The sequence below is a fragment of the Nicotiana tabacum genome, chromosome 11 (assembly GCF_000715075.1).
Source record: "Nicotiana tabacum cultivar K326 chromosome 11, ASM71507v2, whole genome shotgun sequence".
Taxonomy (NCBI): domain Eukaryota; kingdom Viridiplantae; phylum Streptophyta; class Magnoliopsida; order Solanales; family Solanaceae; genus Nicotiana; species Nicotiana tabacum.
The window spans coordinates 3,826,110-3,846,074 of record NC_134090.1 but is presented as its reverse complement, the minus strand read 5'-3'; the positions used below and the strand labels follow the sequence as shown (position 1 = coordinate 3,846,074).

Sequence of the window (19,965 nt, the reverse complement as noted above, 5' to 3'; positions counted from 1 at the left end):
AATGTAAAAGTTGGAATTTCTTAGTTTCGTTAAGCTTGAATTGGGGTATGATTCGTGATTTTAGCATTGTTTGATATGATTTGAGGTTTCGACTAAGTTCGTATCGTATTTTAAGAGTTGTTGGTACGATTGAATGGGGTCCCGAGGGGCTCAGGTGTGTTTTGGCTCATTGGTTGAGAAACTAGTTACGTTAAGGATTTGAAGTTTGACCATGGTCAATATCGGATCAAAATGACCTCTTTTCGGTGTTTTGAGTGCGTGAGAAGGTTCGTAGCTTATTTTAAGATTGAAGCGCATATATGGTTTGTGTTCGGAAGGTTCCGAATGAGTTTTGAGTGCTAAAACGAAAATTCTTTCGTTGCTGATTTTCTAGTGTAAAATAATTACGAAAATATTATTTTTTATCCCTTAAATTTTTAGACTTCATTTAAATCTTCAAAACATCATATCTCCCTCATTGGAGGTATCAAAACAGAGTTTCGGGATTGTTTGGCACACGAAACGAGGCAGAACAACTGGGCAAAAGATATTTAATATCAAGGGTTTGTTCATTTTCCAATTTTGACGAACTGGAGCTCGGGAAGAGGCGATTTTCGGGATATTTTTAAGGAAAACAACGAGATAAGTGTTCTTAACTCAATATTGGTCAAATTACCTAAATCCATGATTGTTTTTAAATATTTTATTGGTGAATTAAATTGGAAAAGTTAGAAAACTCTCTCAGTTTAATTTGAGGATTTGAGGGTCGAGTTGATGTCGGAATTTGGTAAAATTGGTATGGTTGGACTCGTGGTTAAATGAGCATTCATATTTTATAACTTTTATCGTGTTTCAAAATGTGGACCCCACAGACGATTTTTGAGTGTAATTTTAGAATTTTTAGGGAAAATTAGTATTTTGAGATGGAATTAATTCCTATAATTTGTGTTGACTGAATCAAATTAATTATAACTAGATTCGTGACGTTCGGAAGTTGATACGCGCAAAATAGAATTTCTGGAGCATTGTTTAGGTTTCTCGACATTTGATTCGACTTGCTCGAGGTAAGTAACTCTTCTAAACTTGGAGCTGAGGGTATGAACCTTAATTATACATGTTATGTTAATTGTTTGGATGTGACGCACATGCTAAGTGATGGGCGTGCACCGTAGAAATTGATACTCAGTTGATTCAGTAGAGTTGTATAGTCAATTAACTTGTATTTTTTCATATATTTTTATGTGTTAGAGAAACTAAGATGTGACTAATGTTAGAAATCATGCTTAAACAAATGTTGGTATTATTGGGACCCACTGAGGTCAGTTTTGCTGTCGAAGTATGTTTAAATTGTAATTTCGTACACAGTCATATACATTCATTGCATATCATATCTCAGTCTCTGTTGTTATTTATTGATACATCATATCATCATTTTGGGCTAGTTTCATGACACTGTGAGCCCGAGAGACTGAAAAGATTGATAACTGAGTGAGGCCGAGGGCTTGATTTTTGAGATATTGATACTATAGCACGTGAGTTGTCCGTGCGGATACAGATATTTATACTATAGCACGTGAGTTGTCCGTGCGGTTTATAGTTCATGAGCCGTGGAGCCCCTTCGGAGTCAGTACACACCTCCAGTGATCGCAGGTACCTACTGAGTGCGAGTGCCGAGTGCCGAGCGATTGGGAGGATTGAGTGACTGTGAGGACTGAGTGACTGGGAGGACTGAGAGAATTGATACTTTGAGAGTATGCATATGATTTTATTACTGAGTTGCATCACATTGACATGCACACTTGACATACATGCATAGAGATGTATTTTTCCTCATAATGTACGATATTGCGTCATTCATGACTTCACATACTCATTGACATGTAGGCATAGAGATGTATTTTTCTCATGCTATTTGAAAATGAAACATCCTATCTGTTGTTGAAAAATTTAGAAAAAAATCACAGTTTTACAAAACGTACTCATATTTTGGTGATTTCGATAAAAGATTCGGGTATTCACTGATATACTTTAAAAGCAGGCCTATTTTTCTGGAACTGTGAACGAGTTGAGCATTTTATCTCTGAGCTACTTCTTTTATTACTTCTATTATGTTGTTATGAACTGTTGTTGGCTCCCTGGCTGTTATTCCAGCTCGTCACTACTTTGAACCTAAGGTTAAGTTTGTTACTTATTGAGTACATGAGGTCGGTTGTACTCATACTACCATTCTGCACCTTGCATGCAAATATTAGATGCTGATGTTGTTGTGATCGACGTGAACTGGATTTGAAGATGTACTTGTGTTCCAGTCATAACTGCCTCATATTCATGGTAGCCTTAGATTTATAAAAATCATTTTATGTATATTTGGAACAGATGATGTATTTATTTCATACCAACTTTGTAAATTCTAATCTTAGAAGCTCATGATTTGTACTACCACTCCTTGGGGAGTGAATTGGAGTTAGTTAAATATTAATTGAATTGAATTGTTGTTATTAGACTTACCTAGCGGGTGAGGTTAGATGCCATCACAGTTATTTGAATTTTGGGTCGTGACAAGGTGGTATCAGAACTCTAGGTTTATAGGTTCTACATGTCATGAGCATCTGTCTAGTAAAGTCTTGCGGATCAGTATGATGACATCCATACTTATTGTAACGACCCGACTTTTCATTTTGAGAATTAGCATTCCGTTTAGTGGATTAAGGTCTCGAGCAACTTTGAAATATGTATTATGACTTGCGAGGGTGGTCAAGTTTGGTTTTCGGACGATTCAGGATTTAATTGAAAGAACAATTCTTGTTTTGGAAGTTTAAGTTGAAATAATTGACCGGATGGTGAATTATGTGTAAACGACCCTGGAATGGAATTATAATGGTTTTAATAGCTCCGTATGGTAATTTCGGACTTAGGAGTGTGTCCGGATATTTATTTTGAGGCCCGTAGCTAAATTAGGCTTAAAATGGCGAAAATAGGAAATTTAAGTTTGGAAGTTTGACACGGGAGTTGACTTTTTGATATTGGGATCGAAATTCGATTCTGAAAATTAGAACAACTTTGTTATGTGATTTATGACTTGTGTGCAAAATATGAGGTCAATCAGAGTTGATTTGATAAGTTTTCGGCATCAAATGTAGAATTTGGAATTTTTTAGTTTCATTAGGCTTGAATTGGGGTGCGATTCGTGGTTTTAGTGTTGTTTGATGTGATTTGAGGCCTCGACTAAGTCCGTAATATATTTTGAGACTTGTTGGTATGTTCGGACTGGGTTCCGACGGTCTCGGGTGAGTTTCGGACCATTTCTAGGCCATTTTAATTGTTGTTTTTTTTGCTACAGCGGTGTGCATCGCAGAAATTTCTGCTGCACATGACTGATTTTGGAAGCTTATATCTCGTAATCTATAAGGAATTTGGCGATGATCTAAAAATAAAAGTTGTAGCCCTTTGTATCTAATATTTATAAATTTAAACCGTTTGGCAGTTGGAGTTGGGTACAAGAAGTTATAGTTGATACACTACAGGCTGTCAGGGAAGAGTTTTGGAAGAGTTTGATATTTTCAGCATAAGTATGTAATGATCCAAAGGTCCATTTTTAGTTCTAGAGATCAAAATTCGATTTTGAGACTTCTGGGAGATTGATAATGAATTATAGGAATGATCGGGAAAGTTTGGTCTAATTTCATCAAGTCGCGATTGGGTTTTTAGCGCGAAACATGAGTTAATTGTTTAACGAGCGAAATTTGTATCACATTGAGCAAATGAGCTCCGAATTGAAAGAACGACTAGGTTCACATTATTATTTGTGGTTCATAGGAACAAGAATCGTCGAATTCCGAGTTCGTATGATGGAGTTAGAGCCTTTTTAGTAAAAATATAACTGCTGGTGCAAGCAAGTTCTCGTGTAGAATTTTAGTGACGGAAAATAGTTTTTTAGTGGCGAAAAATGGACTTTTAGTGGCGGATGAGCAGAAACTTAAGGACCAAAAAATGGTCATTTCCTTCATTTCATTTTGGATTTTTGGAGCACGGCTCTTGGGCGATTTTGAGAATTTCTTCATGACTTCGACTTGGGTAAGTATTCCATATCCAAAAGTGATTATATTTCATAAATCCATGACTATATTCATCATTTATTTCGGATTTAAATGGAAGATCAAGATTTTTTTAAAACTTTTCAAGACGAAAATTTTAGATTTGGAGGTCGAGTTTTTATCGTAATTTGATAAAATTGGTATGGTTGGACTCGTAATTGAATGAGTTGTCAGATTTTGTGAGTTTCATCGTATTTCAAGACGTGGGCCCCACAGACGATTTTTGGGTGAAATTTTGGCTAACTTCTTTGAAGACTGCCTCACGCGTTTGCTTCTCCTCAAAACAGACTCATGTGGAATCACGTGGGCCTCTGCTGAATCAGCGTCCACATCAGCATCCACGTTCGTTATATCACTCACAACAATACTCTCCTCCTGGAAAAGAACCTTGTCCTCAAGGTCTAAGGGCGTAATCTGGGACTCAGGTGTTCCAACATAGCGTTTGAGCATTGAGACATGGAACACGGGGTGTATACGGGCAGCGTCAGGAAGTTGGAACTTGTAGGCCACCCCGCCAATGCGCTTGAACACTCTGAAGGGACCAAAATAACGATGGCCTAGCTTTGGATGTTGGTGATTGCGCACTGTATTTTGGCGATATGGTTTGAGTTTGACAAAGACCCAATCATCAGGAAAAAAGGTGAGTTCCGTGCGATGTTTGTCAGCCACCTTCTTCATACGAATTTGAGCCTTCATCAGATTTTGCTTGAGAAGTTCAATGACCTCATCTCGGTCAACCATGCACGCCTCAACCAAATCATTAGTACTACTCCCCAAAATATATCTTGCAATTGTAGGTGGTTTCCTGCCATAGAGGGCCTGGAATGGCGTCATACCAGCTGAAGACTGAAAAGAAGTATTGTACCAATACTTGGCCCACGGTAGCATGGCCACCCACCGATGAGGAGCATCAGCTACGAAGCAGCACAGGTACTGCTCGACACACTTGTTCAATGCCTCCGACTGTCCATCAGTCTGAGGGTGATAAGCCATACTCATAGCAAGTGTTGTGCCCTGCTGCCTATTAAGTTCCTTCCAGAAAGAGTGAAGGAAGCGTGGATCTCGATCAACGACAATTGTTCTAGGCGGTCCATGAAGGAGTATGATATCCACAATAAAGGCTTGTGCGACTGTATGAGTAGAAAATGTGGAACTTAGAGGAATGAAATGGCCATACTTCGTCAACCTATCCACCACAGTCATGATGGTGGACTTCCCCTTCACATGTGGAAGGCAGGTAATAAAATTCATGGCTATGTCCTCAAAGGCCAAGTCCGGAATGGGAAGAGGCTGCAATAGACCTGCTGGTGAGTGTGTGGTGTCCTTCATGTGCTGGCAAACCTGACAAGCAGTAACAAAACTCTGTACATCCTTGCGCATTTGTTTCCAGAAGAAGTTCGATGCTATACGATGGTAAGTCCGGGCAATGCCAGCATGTCCCCCAAGTGTAGTATTGTGGAACTCAGCCAACAGAACTTGGCGTAGCGGAGAAGCAGAAGGTATCACTATTCTTCCACGATAGAACAAGATGCCATCACGAAAAGCATATCCATCAAGTGTCTCAGGTTGCTCTGCCAGTCCCTTTTGCAAGTGTAGTAACTCAGGATCACTTTTATTCAAGGCCCGTAGGTCATGCTCAAGTTCATAATGCCGGGATGAGATAATGAATAGGGCAGCCTCTGGTGCACGAGATAAAGAATCTGCAGCCTGGTTAAGTTGTCCAAGGCGATAAACAATCTGAAAATCATATCCCACTAACTTTGTAAGCCACTTCTGCTGCTCCGGGGTTTGAATGGTTTGATTAGTCAGGCTCCGCGACTGATGATCAGTATAAATGGTGAACCTCCTACCAAGAAAATATTGTCGCCATTTTCCTACTGCTTGCGTAATGGCATACATTTCGCGATTGTAAGTGGAGGCTCCTTGCATTCGAGTGCTTAATTTCTGACTAAAATACGCAATGTGGTGTCCATTTTGTGACAAAACAGCCCCTATGCCTTGGCCCAAAGCATCTGTTTCAAGCTCAAATTCCTTGGAGAAATGTGGCAAGGTCAGTACTGGTGTGGCACTGAGTTTTGCCTTTAATGTTTCAAAAGCAGCTTGCGTGGAGATGCTCCACAAAAATGCGTCCTTCCTTAATAAATCTGTCAGCGGCCCTGCTATAGCAGCATAATGATGGATAAAATGCCTGTAATACCCCGCAAGACCAAGGAAACTGCACACCTCCTTGACATTCTTGGGCATGGGCCACTGCTGAATAACGACTATCTTACTGGGATCTACACTCAGTCCCCTACTAGACAGAACATGCCCAAGATACTCCACTGTGGTCTGTCCAAACAGACACTTAGCTCGTTTGGCAACCAATTGGTGTAGACGGAGCAAGGATAAAACTGAATGCAGATGTTCCAAATGAGCCTTCCACGATGGACTGTAGATCAAGATGTCGTCGAAAAAGACTAGGACAAATTTGCGGAGGTGCGGACGAAATATTTCATTTATCGTAGCTTGGAAAGTGGAGGGTGCATTAGAAAGGCCAAAAGGCATTACTAAGAACTCGTAATGGCCTTCATGTGTGCGAAACCCAGTCTTGGCCACATCTTCCGGTTGTACCCTGATCTGGTGATACCCAGATAGCAGATCCAGCTTGGAAAAATAAATCACGCCATTCAATTCATCAAAAAGCTCATCAATCGTTGGTTTAGGGAACCTATCCCTTACAGTTACTGCATTAAGAGCCAGATAATCGACCCAAAATCTCCAGGTTTGCGGACTAGGAGAACCGGAGAAGATAAAGGACTAGTGCTCGCCCGTATTACTCCATCTTTGAGCATATCCGACACCAATTGTTCCATAACATGCTTCTAAAAGTAGGGATACCTATATGGTTTGACATTGATCGGACCAGCCCCAGGATCCAAGTGTATCGCATGGTCCTGTGGCCTGCTAGGAGGCAATCCATGAGGCTTCTGGAAGACATCACAAAATGAATTTAAGAGCTGGTGCAGTTCAGGGGGTAACGGATTTGCCGGTGGTGGTGCTGTCACCATCTGATTAACAGTGGAAGTAGGAACATCTGATGGTACCACTTGTAAACACAAATATGAGGAAATGGCATCTATAGCTGTGTACAGCCTCAAACTATGCAGTTGAACTGGTTATGCTTCTACCGGCTCCTCACCCTTCCAACTGACAACAACTCCATTGAGTGTGAATTCAAATAGACGATCAGCATAGTCTGTCACCACCCGCCCCAAGGTAGCTAGCCAAGAAACACCGATGACCACATGTGCTCCATGAAGGGCCAGTAAATACAAGTCCAAGACGAGAACACTTCCTTGAACAGACAATGATACTTGGCATGCAACACTATTGCAGGGCAGCCGTTGGCCGCTTCCCACCACCACCGAGAAGGTGGGTACAGAGATGATCGGTAACTGTAGGAATTTCGCGGCCCTTGCTTGAACAAAATTATGGGTGCTGCCACCATCGACCAACACCTTGACCGCTGACCCATTCACATGTCCGGTAAAACGGAGGGTGGTACCCGAACTGCCACCGGCGAGAGCATGGTAAGAAATAGCAGAATGCTTTTGTACCTCCAAACATTGTAGCTCCTCAGCCAAAAAATCATCAGAAACAAAGTTTTCCGGTATCGTTGGGTCAAAATCAGAGCCATCAGTGAGAAGCATCAATTGGGAGGAACCTTGCACTTGTGGCCAGCAGTATACTTCTCATCACAATTGTAGCACAGACCCCGCTCACGTCGGCTCCGGAGTTTAGCACGAGTCAATCGTTTTAGGGGTGGTCGGTTGGGTGTTTGAGGAGTCAAAACGGTGGATACATGAGTCGTGGGCGCTTTGTGAAATGACGAAGGGCTAAGGTTCGGTAATAATGGGGGTGTTTTGTTGGCAAACGCGGGTCGGGTCGGTCCCTTTTCACTGAGAATCCGCTGCTTATGGATATGGGCTAAATTTAATGCATCCCCATACGTAGTGGGCTGATGGGCCAAAAACGAGTTCTTAATGTCATCACGCAGCCCAGAGATAAACAGACGGACCATGAGCCTATCAGAGATGTCATCAGTCTCGTTCGCCACCTTCTCAAAACGGCTCTGCAACTCCGACATAATGGTCAATTGTCGGAGCTTAGCCAGCCGTCCCTCAGCCAATTCAAGCCCCTTTGGAAGGAAACGAACGCGTACCTTTTCTGCAAAATGTGCCCATCCCGCTAGCTGCTTATTCCGAAACAACCAGCGGTACCACTCTAAAGCTTCGCCGTCAAGGTAAAACGATGCTATAGTGAGCTTCTCATCTTCAGCAATTCCATAGTGATCAAAATAGCGCTCCGCTTGAAACAACCAGGCTTCCGAATTCTGACCACAAAAGCAACCGAACTCCACTGGCATGTGGCGGAGGGTGGTTATCGCCGGTTCTCGTCCTGCCGGCGGTCTGTTACCAACAAACTCCATGAGAAGACCACGAATTTCAGAGTGTTCCTTAAACACTGAGTCTTTAACTTCCTGAACCGAATCGTCGACTAGAGCCTTGAGTAACTTTTGGTCCTCCATGAGTGACCTCTGGATGAAAGCACCAATGAAACAAACAGAGATTCGAACAGTACAAACCACAACCAATAAACTTGATAGTTGTATTCCTCAACAGAAATTACAAGGAACTGAATGCTTGAAAGGGAAATTACTGGAAATTGACATAGAAGAAGGAGATGAGAGACTAGAAGAAGGGGATGGGAATTACAGACTTCACATAACAAATTGCCTGCCTAATACACTATTCTTCCTGTTATTTATACTAAACTTGCACCAGTCCTCTTCGCGCCTTTCTCCCCTTGCCTTGCACCACAAAATCCGCTAACTTCTTTGAAGACTGCCTCACGCGTTTGCTTCTCCTCAAAACAGACTGATGTGGAATCACGTGGGCCTTTGCTGAATCAACGTCCACATCAGCATCCACGTTCGTTGTATCATTCACAACAAAAACAGATATAATCATAAAGTTAAAGAGTGCTGATAAGAATATGGAGTTTTGATGAATAATTAGATGTTGAATATTCTGTACACTTGTTGAGTATCATGTATCTATTACAAAACTTATCACATTTAGGTCAAACAAACTAGCAATTCCGGGTTTCTTAGTTCTTGAAGGTATGAAGCTGATGAGCATGGACTGGAAGCTACTGATATTCACTATTCACTATTTAGTAGATCTTCAAAATGCGTTGCTCATCATGTAATTCATGAATATGGTTGTCCAAACTCTTGTGCAATAGTTATCTGATTATCTCGTGTTGTAGATAAGCCAAAGGAACCACAAATTGCTTTTGATCATGAGTCGTATACACCACAAAATGCCCTTTGCCAAGTATAGAATAAGATGTACTACAACTCTCTGTGTTATGGTTATTGGATCTTGGAAAAGAAATTCTCTTCCTCTGCTTGATGAGTTTCTTAGCACTGATCATATTGATTTTGTCGGAATATAAGGACAGAAAAAATTTGTTTGATTTTTTAGAAGGTTTGATTAAGTTCTATCTGCTTGATGATCAAAATGTCTTAGGGAAGCAATTTATTTATAGTTGAGGCTAGAGTTATGACTTTGAAAATTTGTAGTTATAGTTGTCAACCTGAGTTAGGTAATGAAGGCAAAATCATGTGCTGATGTTTAATATGGGACCTTAGAAATTGTGGAAATGGCTGGTTGTCTTGTTTTAAGTAAAGAGGTTGATGCATTTATTCAATTATCTGTCACCATATCTTTAAAGAACTTTCATTTTCATTTGAGCAAAGCACAAGTATCCAAACCTTCAAAGAACTTTCATTTTCTTTGCAATTCTAATTATTATTATTCTTTCTTTTCCTTCATCATTTAGAGTTACATCATATTCCTTGAAACAATGGGTATCAAAGTGACTCCATTTATTCAGGCTAATCGAATCCTAAGAAGTGTTCCAAAAGGACATTGCACAGTCTATGTAGATTCGTCGTGCCAATATCATACCTGAGCCAGCCTTTATTCCAAGACTTCTTAGCTCAAGCTGAAGAAGAGTTTGGCTTTGATCATCCGATGGGCGGTCTCACAATACCTTGCAAAGAGGATGTGTTCATTGATCTCACTTCCCGCTTGAGGAGATGATGAGTAGCACTGTGGTGCAAATTCTTCTGCCCATGAGATTTTTGTAAAGTAGGATTAGAAATGAGAAAGAGTAGATTGTAGAGAGAGGTCATTTTCATTGTATAGAAGATTACCAATGTAAAATTCAAAAAAGCAGAAGTTCTAGTTATGATTACTCACTCTTTAGTCATATTTGCCTTAGACAATCCCCATATTCTCATACAGTCTTGCTGCTGAACAAGTAGTTAAGCATATGCCTTCTTTAGCAGCACTAGTATGTAGAGTATAGTGTATTTTAGAGTTTCATTTAACGGAAAAAATATTAATTCAAACAAATTTTCTTTTAATATGATTGAAATCTGGCATTTGACTTGAATCAGAATTAACTTAGTTTACTGGAAAATCAACTAATCAACACTCACCTGACTTAGGCCATTTGCAATTATAGTCAACCCTGGGCAATGTATACAAGTTCATGAAGAAATGAAGTCAAGCAAAAAAGAAAAAGTAACAGACTTCAAAATGCAAATAGTTGATCTTTTATAGCCTCTTCTTTTTTTCATTCTTTCCACCAAATACCCAATTTTGGTGTTCCATAGTATTAAATTCTATTCATTCAGAAAACAACAACAACAACAACAACATACCCACTATTATCCCATACTATAGGGTCTGGGGAGGGTAGTGTGTACGCAAACCTTACCTCATACCTTGTAAGGATAGAGAGGTTATTTCCAATAGACCCTCGGCTCACGAAAGTATAAGCACTACATTAATGAAAATATAGACAAGAAGGGACAGCACCAAAAGCCATATAAAAGCAGAATAAAGACAACAAGATAGTAAGGTAATCAACAATGAAAGAAAACAACGGTTAGTCATAAAAACCTACTACCAACAGAAAGCGAGACTGCATGTCAATACTACTGATATGAATACTCTAGACTACACACTCTACTACCCTAATCCTCGATCTCCATACCTTCCTATCAAGGGTCATGTCCTCGGTCATTTAAAGTTGCGTCATGTCTTGCCTAATCACCTCTCCCCACCTTTTCTTTGACCTACCTCTACCTCTCCGTAGACCCTCCAATGTCAACCTCTCACACCTTCTCATCGGGGCGCCTGTGCTCCTCCTCCTCACATGACCAAACCACCTAAGCCGCGCTTACCGCATCTTGTCCTCAATAGGGCCCACACCCACCTTGTCACGAATAACCTCATTTCTAATCATATCTAACCTGGTGTGCCTGCACATCTATCTCAACATCCTCATCTATGCTATATTCATCTTCTGGACATGAACGATCTTGACTGGCCAACACTCAGCCCCATACAACATCGTCAGCCTGACCACCACTCTGTAGAACTGACCTTTAAGTTTCGGTGGAACCTTTTTGTCACACAAAACATCAGAACGGAGTCTCCATCTCATCCATCCCGCCCCAATGCGATGTGTGACATTTTCATCAATCTCCCCATCCCCCTGAATAATAGACCCAAGACACTTAAAAATTCCTCTCCTAGGGATGACCTGTGAGTCCAGTCTCATCCCCCCCTTGAGTCTCGCTACTGAACTTACACTCCAAGTATTTTGTCTTGGTCCTGCTCAACTTGAAACCTTAGACTCCAGGGTTTGCCTCCATACCTCTAACTGCGCGTTCACACCGTTTCACATCTCGTCAATCAATACAATATCATCTGCAAATATCATGCACCACGGCACCTCCCTTTGGATGGGGCGCGTCAGTACGCCAATCGCCAGGGCAAACAAAAAAGGGTTAAGTGCCGCTCTCTCATGCAACTCCATCATAACCGGAAAATGATCCGAGTCCCACCCACCGTCCTCGCTCAGGTCTTTGCTCCATCATACATGTTCTTAATCACCCTAACGTAGGCAACCGGTACACCTCTAACTTCCAAATATCTCCACAAAACGTCCCTCGGAATTTTATCGTACGCCTTTTCTAAGTCGATGAACACCATATGCAAGTCCTTCTTCCTCTCCCTATACTGCTCCATCAATCTCCTAACAAGGTGGATGGCTTCTGTAGTTGAACGCTCCAACATAAATCCGAACTAGTTCTTGGAAATAGACACACTCCTCACCCTTAGCTCTACCACTCTTTCCCAGACTTTCATAGTATGATTAAGCAGCTTGATACCCGATAGTTATTGCAATTTTGGATATCACCCTTGTTCTTGTATACAGGAACCATCGTCCTCCACCTCCACTCTTCGGGCATCTTCTTGGTTCTAAAAATGACATTAAATAACCTAGTGAGCCACTCCAAGCCTGTCTTTCCCGCACTCTTCCAAAACTTCACCCGTCAACTTATTCTATATTACCAATCAATGTTATTAAATAGAGTTACATGCAACTATCTTTTTTAAGTTTAAGCTTTTAGTGCATAGAAGTTAAACTCGTTTGGGACTATTTCAAGATAATGAATGCTATAGATCTGGTTAATTTCAAGATAAAGCTCTATTCCATCTGTAATAATACAAGCTTTCAGTTGCCTATTTTTCAACTGCTATACAGTCTATTTGAGCTAACATTTACAGAATTTAATGTCATGACTCAATAAACAAGAAGTTGCTGGTTTCCACTTTCTTAGAAGTTGAAGTATAGCAACATGAAGAAATCGATAGGAGCAATGTCTGCAGCAGCTACGCCTTTCTTGATTAATGAAACGATATGTAATAGGGCCGCCACTCGGTAGCCCAAACTCTTCTTCAGACATGCTTAAAAGTTGCCTGATAAACTCATTTTCAAGATAAGCCAAGGGAATCACGAAGCGCCTTTGATCAATTGTATAGACTACAAAATGACCTTTCTCAACCTTTAAGGAATTAGAAGATGTACTACTACAACTGTCTGCATCACTACCATTTCTTGGAAGTGAAATCCTCTTCCTCTGCTTGGCCGCGAACTTCTGCCATCTCTTAGCCATGTTGATGAGTTTCTTTGTACTGAGCTTCATCTTTTCTCAAGAAGATTGGGAAACAAGAAAGTAAAACTAGAAATTTAAGGATCTTTGAGGACTGAACTGATAATGTTTTTTTTTAATGATGAAAAGTCTCATGAAAGAGGGATTATTTATACAAGAGGTTGTAGACAGGCTTTGTAGCTGGAGCTGAAGTTTTGCTACTAACAACAAAAGGCAAATCCATGTGCTGCTCCATTCTTGGTCATGTAGATAAGAGATATTTAATTATCCATTCTGTAAATGTGTCATTATCGATTAATCCATTCTTGGAAATGAAATCATAATAAGAATGGATTTTACTTATAAATAACTGTATTCGTGCATGCTAAATGTTATGGATTGACACTTGTGTTAATTTTTTGTAGCTACTAATTTCTTGTATTTAATATGTTGTGTGGTGTGTGTTATTTTATGAATTTGAAAATAGCGAATTGAGTAGTTAATTAAGCATATATCATAACTGCAACTTTAGGTTTAGTCGAGGTGGTATGATCTATCTCCGGCCGAGGGTTTAGTCGAGGGTCTATTAGAAACAGCCTCTCTGCCTTTAGCAACAAAAAGGAAGGAAATGTAATTCTATTGAGTGGTGTCAAAAGGAAAACAACATTTTTTCCTCGCTCAATTAGTGCAATTGTCACGAAATGCAGAAGCAAGATATAAGTTTTTAACTGCCAAGAATCATATACAGTCAGACCTTTCTATAACAACATTTCTATATAACAGTCATTCACTATAAAAGCCAAGTCTTTTTCGGAATAAATTTTTTATGTTATGTTATAGTATATGTCCTCTATAAAAGCACTTCACTATAACATCCAAAAAATATCGGAACAAACAGGACTATTATAAAGAGGTTTGACTGTATTCAAAATCAAGCTGTTATATATATGTATTTGATGTCTGCATATGTCATTTGAGTACAATAGAACAAAAGGACATATAAGGAGAACACAACTTTTTCTCTCCTATTTCCGAGTTAGAAAATAAAAAAGGAACACTAAATAGTGTTACCAAGAATTCTTCAATGGCTTCTCCAATAATGCTGAAAGATACATCTCGTTTAACTTTATTGAAACCAACACTGTTGATAAGTGGCGCATACACTTGCTCTAACTGATCACCAACACAAAAGAAATGGTCAAGCCAGAACAAACGACCAGGCCGAAGCACCCTATAAATATCAAACAACAAGAAGTGCAGAAGTGTAGTTGGTATCCAATTACTCATTACATGCATTGAGTGTACAATATCCAATGTGTTGTCGAAAAAGGGAAGCCTTTGTGAAATGCTAATGTACAATGGTATAACTCCTCTTGAAGGTATAAAGTTATTAAAAGGACCATTTAGGTTCATTGAAGTGGTCACAATTGTAATATTCCTTTCTCTCATTCTTATTGCAAATGTAGCCACACCACCTCCAATATCGAGTCCAATTCTAGTTGTTCCTGTGTTCTTTACTGCTAACACTTCATCAATAGAGAAGTCAAGACGAGCACCATTTTTCGCTGTCCAACGCGATTTCTCTTTGCCATTTAGATCGAAACAATCTTTACAATCATCAAATCCTCTTTGATTTCTAACACGATTTATTAGACAATCGTAGTTTTTGCAAGTTTATGCACTCCAAACTACAGATGAATCAGAGGGTGTTTTCCATTAACTCTCAGGAATCGGATAAGGCTCAACATATTTTTGTTGAGCAGCTGCACGACATCTACGACGAGGAAGTGGCTCACAACCTTTAAGAAGCAACTTTTGTGCTAGAAATTCATCATCAGGACAAGAACCATTGACATTATATGACATGTAACGATTAAGTAAACCGCGAAACAAAGTACATGGACTACCAACCGGAGGCATGATTTCGTTAGAGTCAAAGTTTTTGCTGAATCCTAAAGGGAGTTTTTGTGGAGATGTGAAAGTAAGGAATTCAGTAAGGAACTCAAAGTTTCTAATTAAAGGTAGAAGGATCTTATCTATAGCAATTAGCAGAGGCGGAGTTCTGAATTTTAGAACGATAACTTCAAGTGCTAATAATTGGGATCTAAATTTAATATTTTTATATATTTAATGAATTCCTAAACAGAAATACATAAGTTGAGCCAAAACTACTAGGTTCGATCGAACGGACTTCTAGCTCCACCCATAGTGAGAACGAAGGTTCCTCCTATTACTGTAAAGAGCGTGATTGTATACAACGGATGAAGTAGGAGATTTTTGTATTTGAAAGGAATTTACAATTCTTTCTGCTCTATCTCGTGTTATATTTGAGGTGATTTTCTGTCATGTATTAACTTTGGATTGCAATTTAGATTGACCTCCTTTATTTAATAATTCATGGTAAGAAGCCAAGTTGACCCTATAAGTCCTTTGTTTTTAGTTTCCATTCTTAGTTTCACTATCCATTAATTTTGGCAAAAGCTAGAAAAATTCTAAAGTGAAAAGGAACAAAAGATGTGATCTGTGAAGTGCATAAGAGGTGGATTTCTGTGGATTTGGGGACATTAGACATTGCTATTTATTATCATGTCAAATTTGAAACACACACACACACACACACACTAGGTTTTCTTCTCCATGAGACAAAAAAATGGAAAAAGTCATCCCATGGGAGACTTTCGATAAAATTGGAACGAAAAAAGAAAAAGCAAAAGTTAAGACAGAAATGTGAAATTGCATAAATCCAACTTCAATGAGCTTATTTTTCTTCAAATTACCTGTTGATCATGTGGCACTGAGGTCGCGTCCACCGTTGTAGCTTGTGTGTACTTGTTTGGAAAGAGAGCATCTCTTGTTTCAGAAGAACAAGAAACTTCCAGTTTCTGCTTCAGTTCTTTTCCTTTCCGCATAAGGCATTCATCTCCCAATTCTCAATTCATTGTGAAGTACATAGAAAAATCACTCTCATATCAACCAACTAAAGAATAGAAATTCAGTTGCCCAACTGCATCAAATACGGCTGTAACCATAGTAGAAGCATACGATATCAAATCATCTCAAGTATTTTTTGGGTCTTTATTCCTCAACTTTGTTGGCACATATGGAGTATGAACTGTCATACTGAACAAGGTACAGATAATGAGAAAACACTCCCAAAATTCAATACTGAGGCTATTGTTTCCTCGGATTTGGTTTTTAAGAGAATTGGTCTATAAAATTGGAGTAACCATAATTTGTTCGCATAATATAATACAGCTAAATCACATGAAGCCAACTGAAATAAAACAGGCATTTAGAGGTAGTGAGGCTCCATAACAGACACGAACATTAGTAAGGCAACGTTCAGAGGGAACAAACAAATGGCGTAAGATAGAAATAGCCATCAGATCATCATTATATTGAAATAACAAGAACTAGTTGTCCTAGTACTAGAACCCAAAATTTATGAAGCCACTGACTTGCACGACGTAAATAAGACGAGCTTCAGGATCAAACTTCAAGTTCCGCTTCCAATTCACGAGTCTGCATTTCACTCCAGTATGCAATCTTCTTCAACATCAATATCACTCAGATCAAGATCAGCAAGTAACTCCTCCAAAGGAATAGAAGGACTTCCGACCGTTGATATTCTTTATTACGATACAATGATATGTTGAACCTCAGATCAGGATTCTCCTCTAAATCTCTCAAGAATTGTTCATATTCTGAGTTCAACTTTTGTTCCTGATCTCTTCCCTTGCCAGAGTTATCGACTTCCATATTAAGAGACTTAAGCTTCCAAGATCGAGGCTTCCCACGTTTCTTTTGGCGCTTCTCTTCATAGCTTTTCTTAATTAATATCACCTCCGGAAGGACAAGACCTTTGTATTTGTCTAGCTCAATATCATTACTATTGGCTCCATATAAATCATAACCGAGGGCGTAGTCTCCGGAATTTAGAAGATGGCCTAGATGTGTTCTTACAGAGAACATAGTATCATTTTTCCCAAAATCAGATACACGAGCCACTTGAGTATCAGCTAAAACATACGTCGAGCCCCCAATATTAACTTCTTCAGAAACCACATCGACGTCTAAAACTACATACTCAACAAGCTGTCTACTAGACAACAAAGGCTTAAACGACGCCCTCCAGTACTGATCAGCATCCAAGAAACAATGCCTCAGAGTAAACGGGTCTAATAAAGCGATATTGTTGCTCACTTTGGTGCAGATCACAAGAGGACCGATATTTCCCAAACTAGCTGCTACCTTTGGAGGGAGACATATCAAATCCTCACGACAAATCGGGCTGATTTCTACAGAGAATGTATACTTATAATTGAAGTTATTGCTCTTGTGATCATGAGATACAAGTTGATTGTCATTTCGGCTCCTAACAGGTACCACCCTACTCACAAAGTCCACAAACTTTAAAGCATGACTTCTATGTGCAAAGAAGAAATCAATTCCCTGAACCAACTGTTGAATTTTTATGGCACGATTAGCAGCCTCGTGCTTTAGAATGAGCTGCTCCAAATAGAAGAAAGTTCTTCGATGAGAAACGTGCTGTCTAAGCTGCACAGCCGCCACCCATTGATCAGGGTTAGCTTGCACCTTTGAACAAGATTCACACATTTGGTCTTGAACAACATACTCAACGGCATATGTTTGTTCGAGAACTGCTCCATTTAGTACCTCTTTTTCGACTCTAAGCCTAACTTTGATCCTTTTGGAATGAGGTTCAGTCCAAATAAACTCGGCATTCATCAACTTAACCTTATTTAAATTCTTCAACCTCTTGATACAGAAGGTGAGTTACTCCTTCGATTCGAGCTGTGCTTTGATCCAACTCCTTGGAGGCTGCAAATAGCTATCGCATTCGGGGCAGTGGATAATCACAACATGTTTTTGTAAGCCTTCTGTTATATCAACCTCGGATCGCAAGCATTTAGCACACATATTGGCAGCATTTGGTTGCATCAAGATTCCGCATTTGCAACATAATACACTGCCTATTGTTTGTTGTACTGTAAACATACCTGATACTTCTGCCATACTTATAAAAAAAAAAGGATTGTTACACAAATAGTTGGCCAGAATCAATGTTTACTTTTTTTAGCCGGTATACATATTATATAATTATATATATTTTATACATCCGCCGGTGGCTATTTTTAGTTTAAGAGATTAGGTGGGCGGCTACTTGGGTTAGTTCTTTTTTTTTAAAAAAAGAATAAAAATACATTTTGCATACATAAAACAATCAACCAATTAGACATAGCTTTCCATGGCAGATAACAAGCAGTAAGTTACATATATTTTAATTTTCAATTATCCTTTGTTTGTACTAAACAAGAAACAAACTGAAACTGAATAATTTCCCCAAAATAACAAGCACTCACTTGCTGCACTTTTTGTGCAGGACCTGAGGCAAGTACTAGTGGGGGACCTATCGTCTTACACCCACGTTATCTAGGGGCATAGTGGTAAGCTGCCTTTCTGAGCCGTTCTGCAACTACTAGTGTCTCTCCTTGTATTTTTTATTCTGTCTATTTTTATTTCAGACAGTAGTTGAGGTTTTGTATAATCTACTAGATGCTCATACACTTGTGACACCAGCTCTTTGCACATACATTGGTAGAATTTGTTGTTTTATTATTTTCTTGATTTTAAATTTTATCAATATATGCTTAATTTATTAAGTTGATTTGCCTAGCTATAGTGTTGGGCGCCATCACGACCTATTGGTAAAATTATGCCGTGACAACCAGCGAACCCCAGCTCTCATGCAATAAGATAGAAGTTCAAGATTGATTTTTCATGTACATTAACTGCATTTTCAAGTGTATTTTTGCTAACGTCACCAAAGCATATAGTATGCTTTTCTGTAAATTGTTCAATTACAATTGTCATATTTCTACCAAGTACTCCTTTTTTGCATGAGAAACCTTTTCAAGGAGTACGTAACTTTTTTTCATATGATGTGAACAGAACTATAACTTTTTTTCATATGATGTGAACAGAACTATATATTTCTGTTTCTATATCTATATCTATATGTATCTATATATTGTTATAAAAACATGAATAAAATGTTGGATTACAAAAATAACATTTTAATATTAAGCATAATAACTCACAATAAAAGGACATAATCATAATTTTAGACATTAGCTTTGTCATCCTATTAGTTTTAGGACATAATACTATAAAAAATCGTATCCCAAGTTCTTCTCCTGCCCTTTTACAACTTTGAGATTACTATTAAAACAGAAAAAAAGAGCACCCTCTTCTTCCTTGTACCAAATGAACATGGATTGGATGATCGCAAACAAATAAAGGCATGAAATTGATTGAAAAAAAAGAAAATAGAAATAAAGCTTTTCAATTTGAGAAACTGAATTGAGAGATTAATATACCTGGAATTGGAGAAGAGAGAAAACTGAATGATAAAAAATTGAAGTTGGTAATATTAAGGAAGAAATATGTGGAGTTAATGTTTTTTTCTTGGCGTTTGTTATTATTTTAGACCTTAAAAATAAACGAATTTAACCGACTTTAGGAAGAGAGTGGCGTCACTGCTTACTACTTGGTCTTCCCCCGGTATTGAATCATCAATTCAATTATACATGTCAAATAAAGTAGTACATTCACAATTCTATTTAGCTCAACTACATAAATTTGACCCAAAAGTAATAAAATTGGGGCAAGTGCACGGATACTCATTCTTCTTATGAATGTTGTTTAGAGATTAGCAAGTACTTATTTGTCCTGAAATTTTAAACTAAATATCTTAACTTCAAGACAATCCTGAAAAATTAAAATTCAGGACGCACTGACTAATTCCTA

General features: G+C 38.9%; 1 protein-coding gene and 1 pseudogene across 1 annotated transcript; both read right to left on the bottom strand.

The window, feature by feature from the left end:
- Nucleotides 1-14,201: 14,201 nt before the first annotated feature.
- LOC142166470 (putative methyltransferase At1g29790) lies at nt 14,202-16,043 on the bottom strand (annotated as a pseudogene).
- A 467-nt stretch (nt 16,044-16,510) lies between these two features.
- LOC107796851 (uncharacterized) lies at nt 16,511-19,638 on the bottom strand. Its single transcript, XM_075224681.1, is given in 3 exon segments — nt 16,511-16,746; nt 16,749-18,172; nt 19,536-19,638. Coding segments are annotated over 2 exon segments (1,506 nt in total). The 5' UTR covers nt 18,172; nt 19,536-19,638; the 3' UTR covers nt 16,511-16,663.
- Nucleotides 19,639-19,965: the final 327 nt, after the last annotated feature.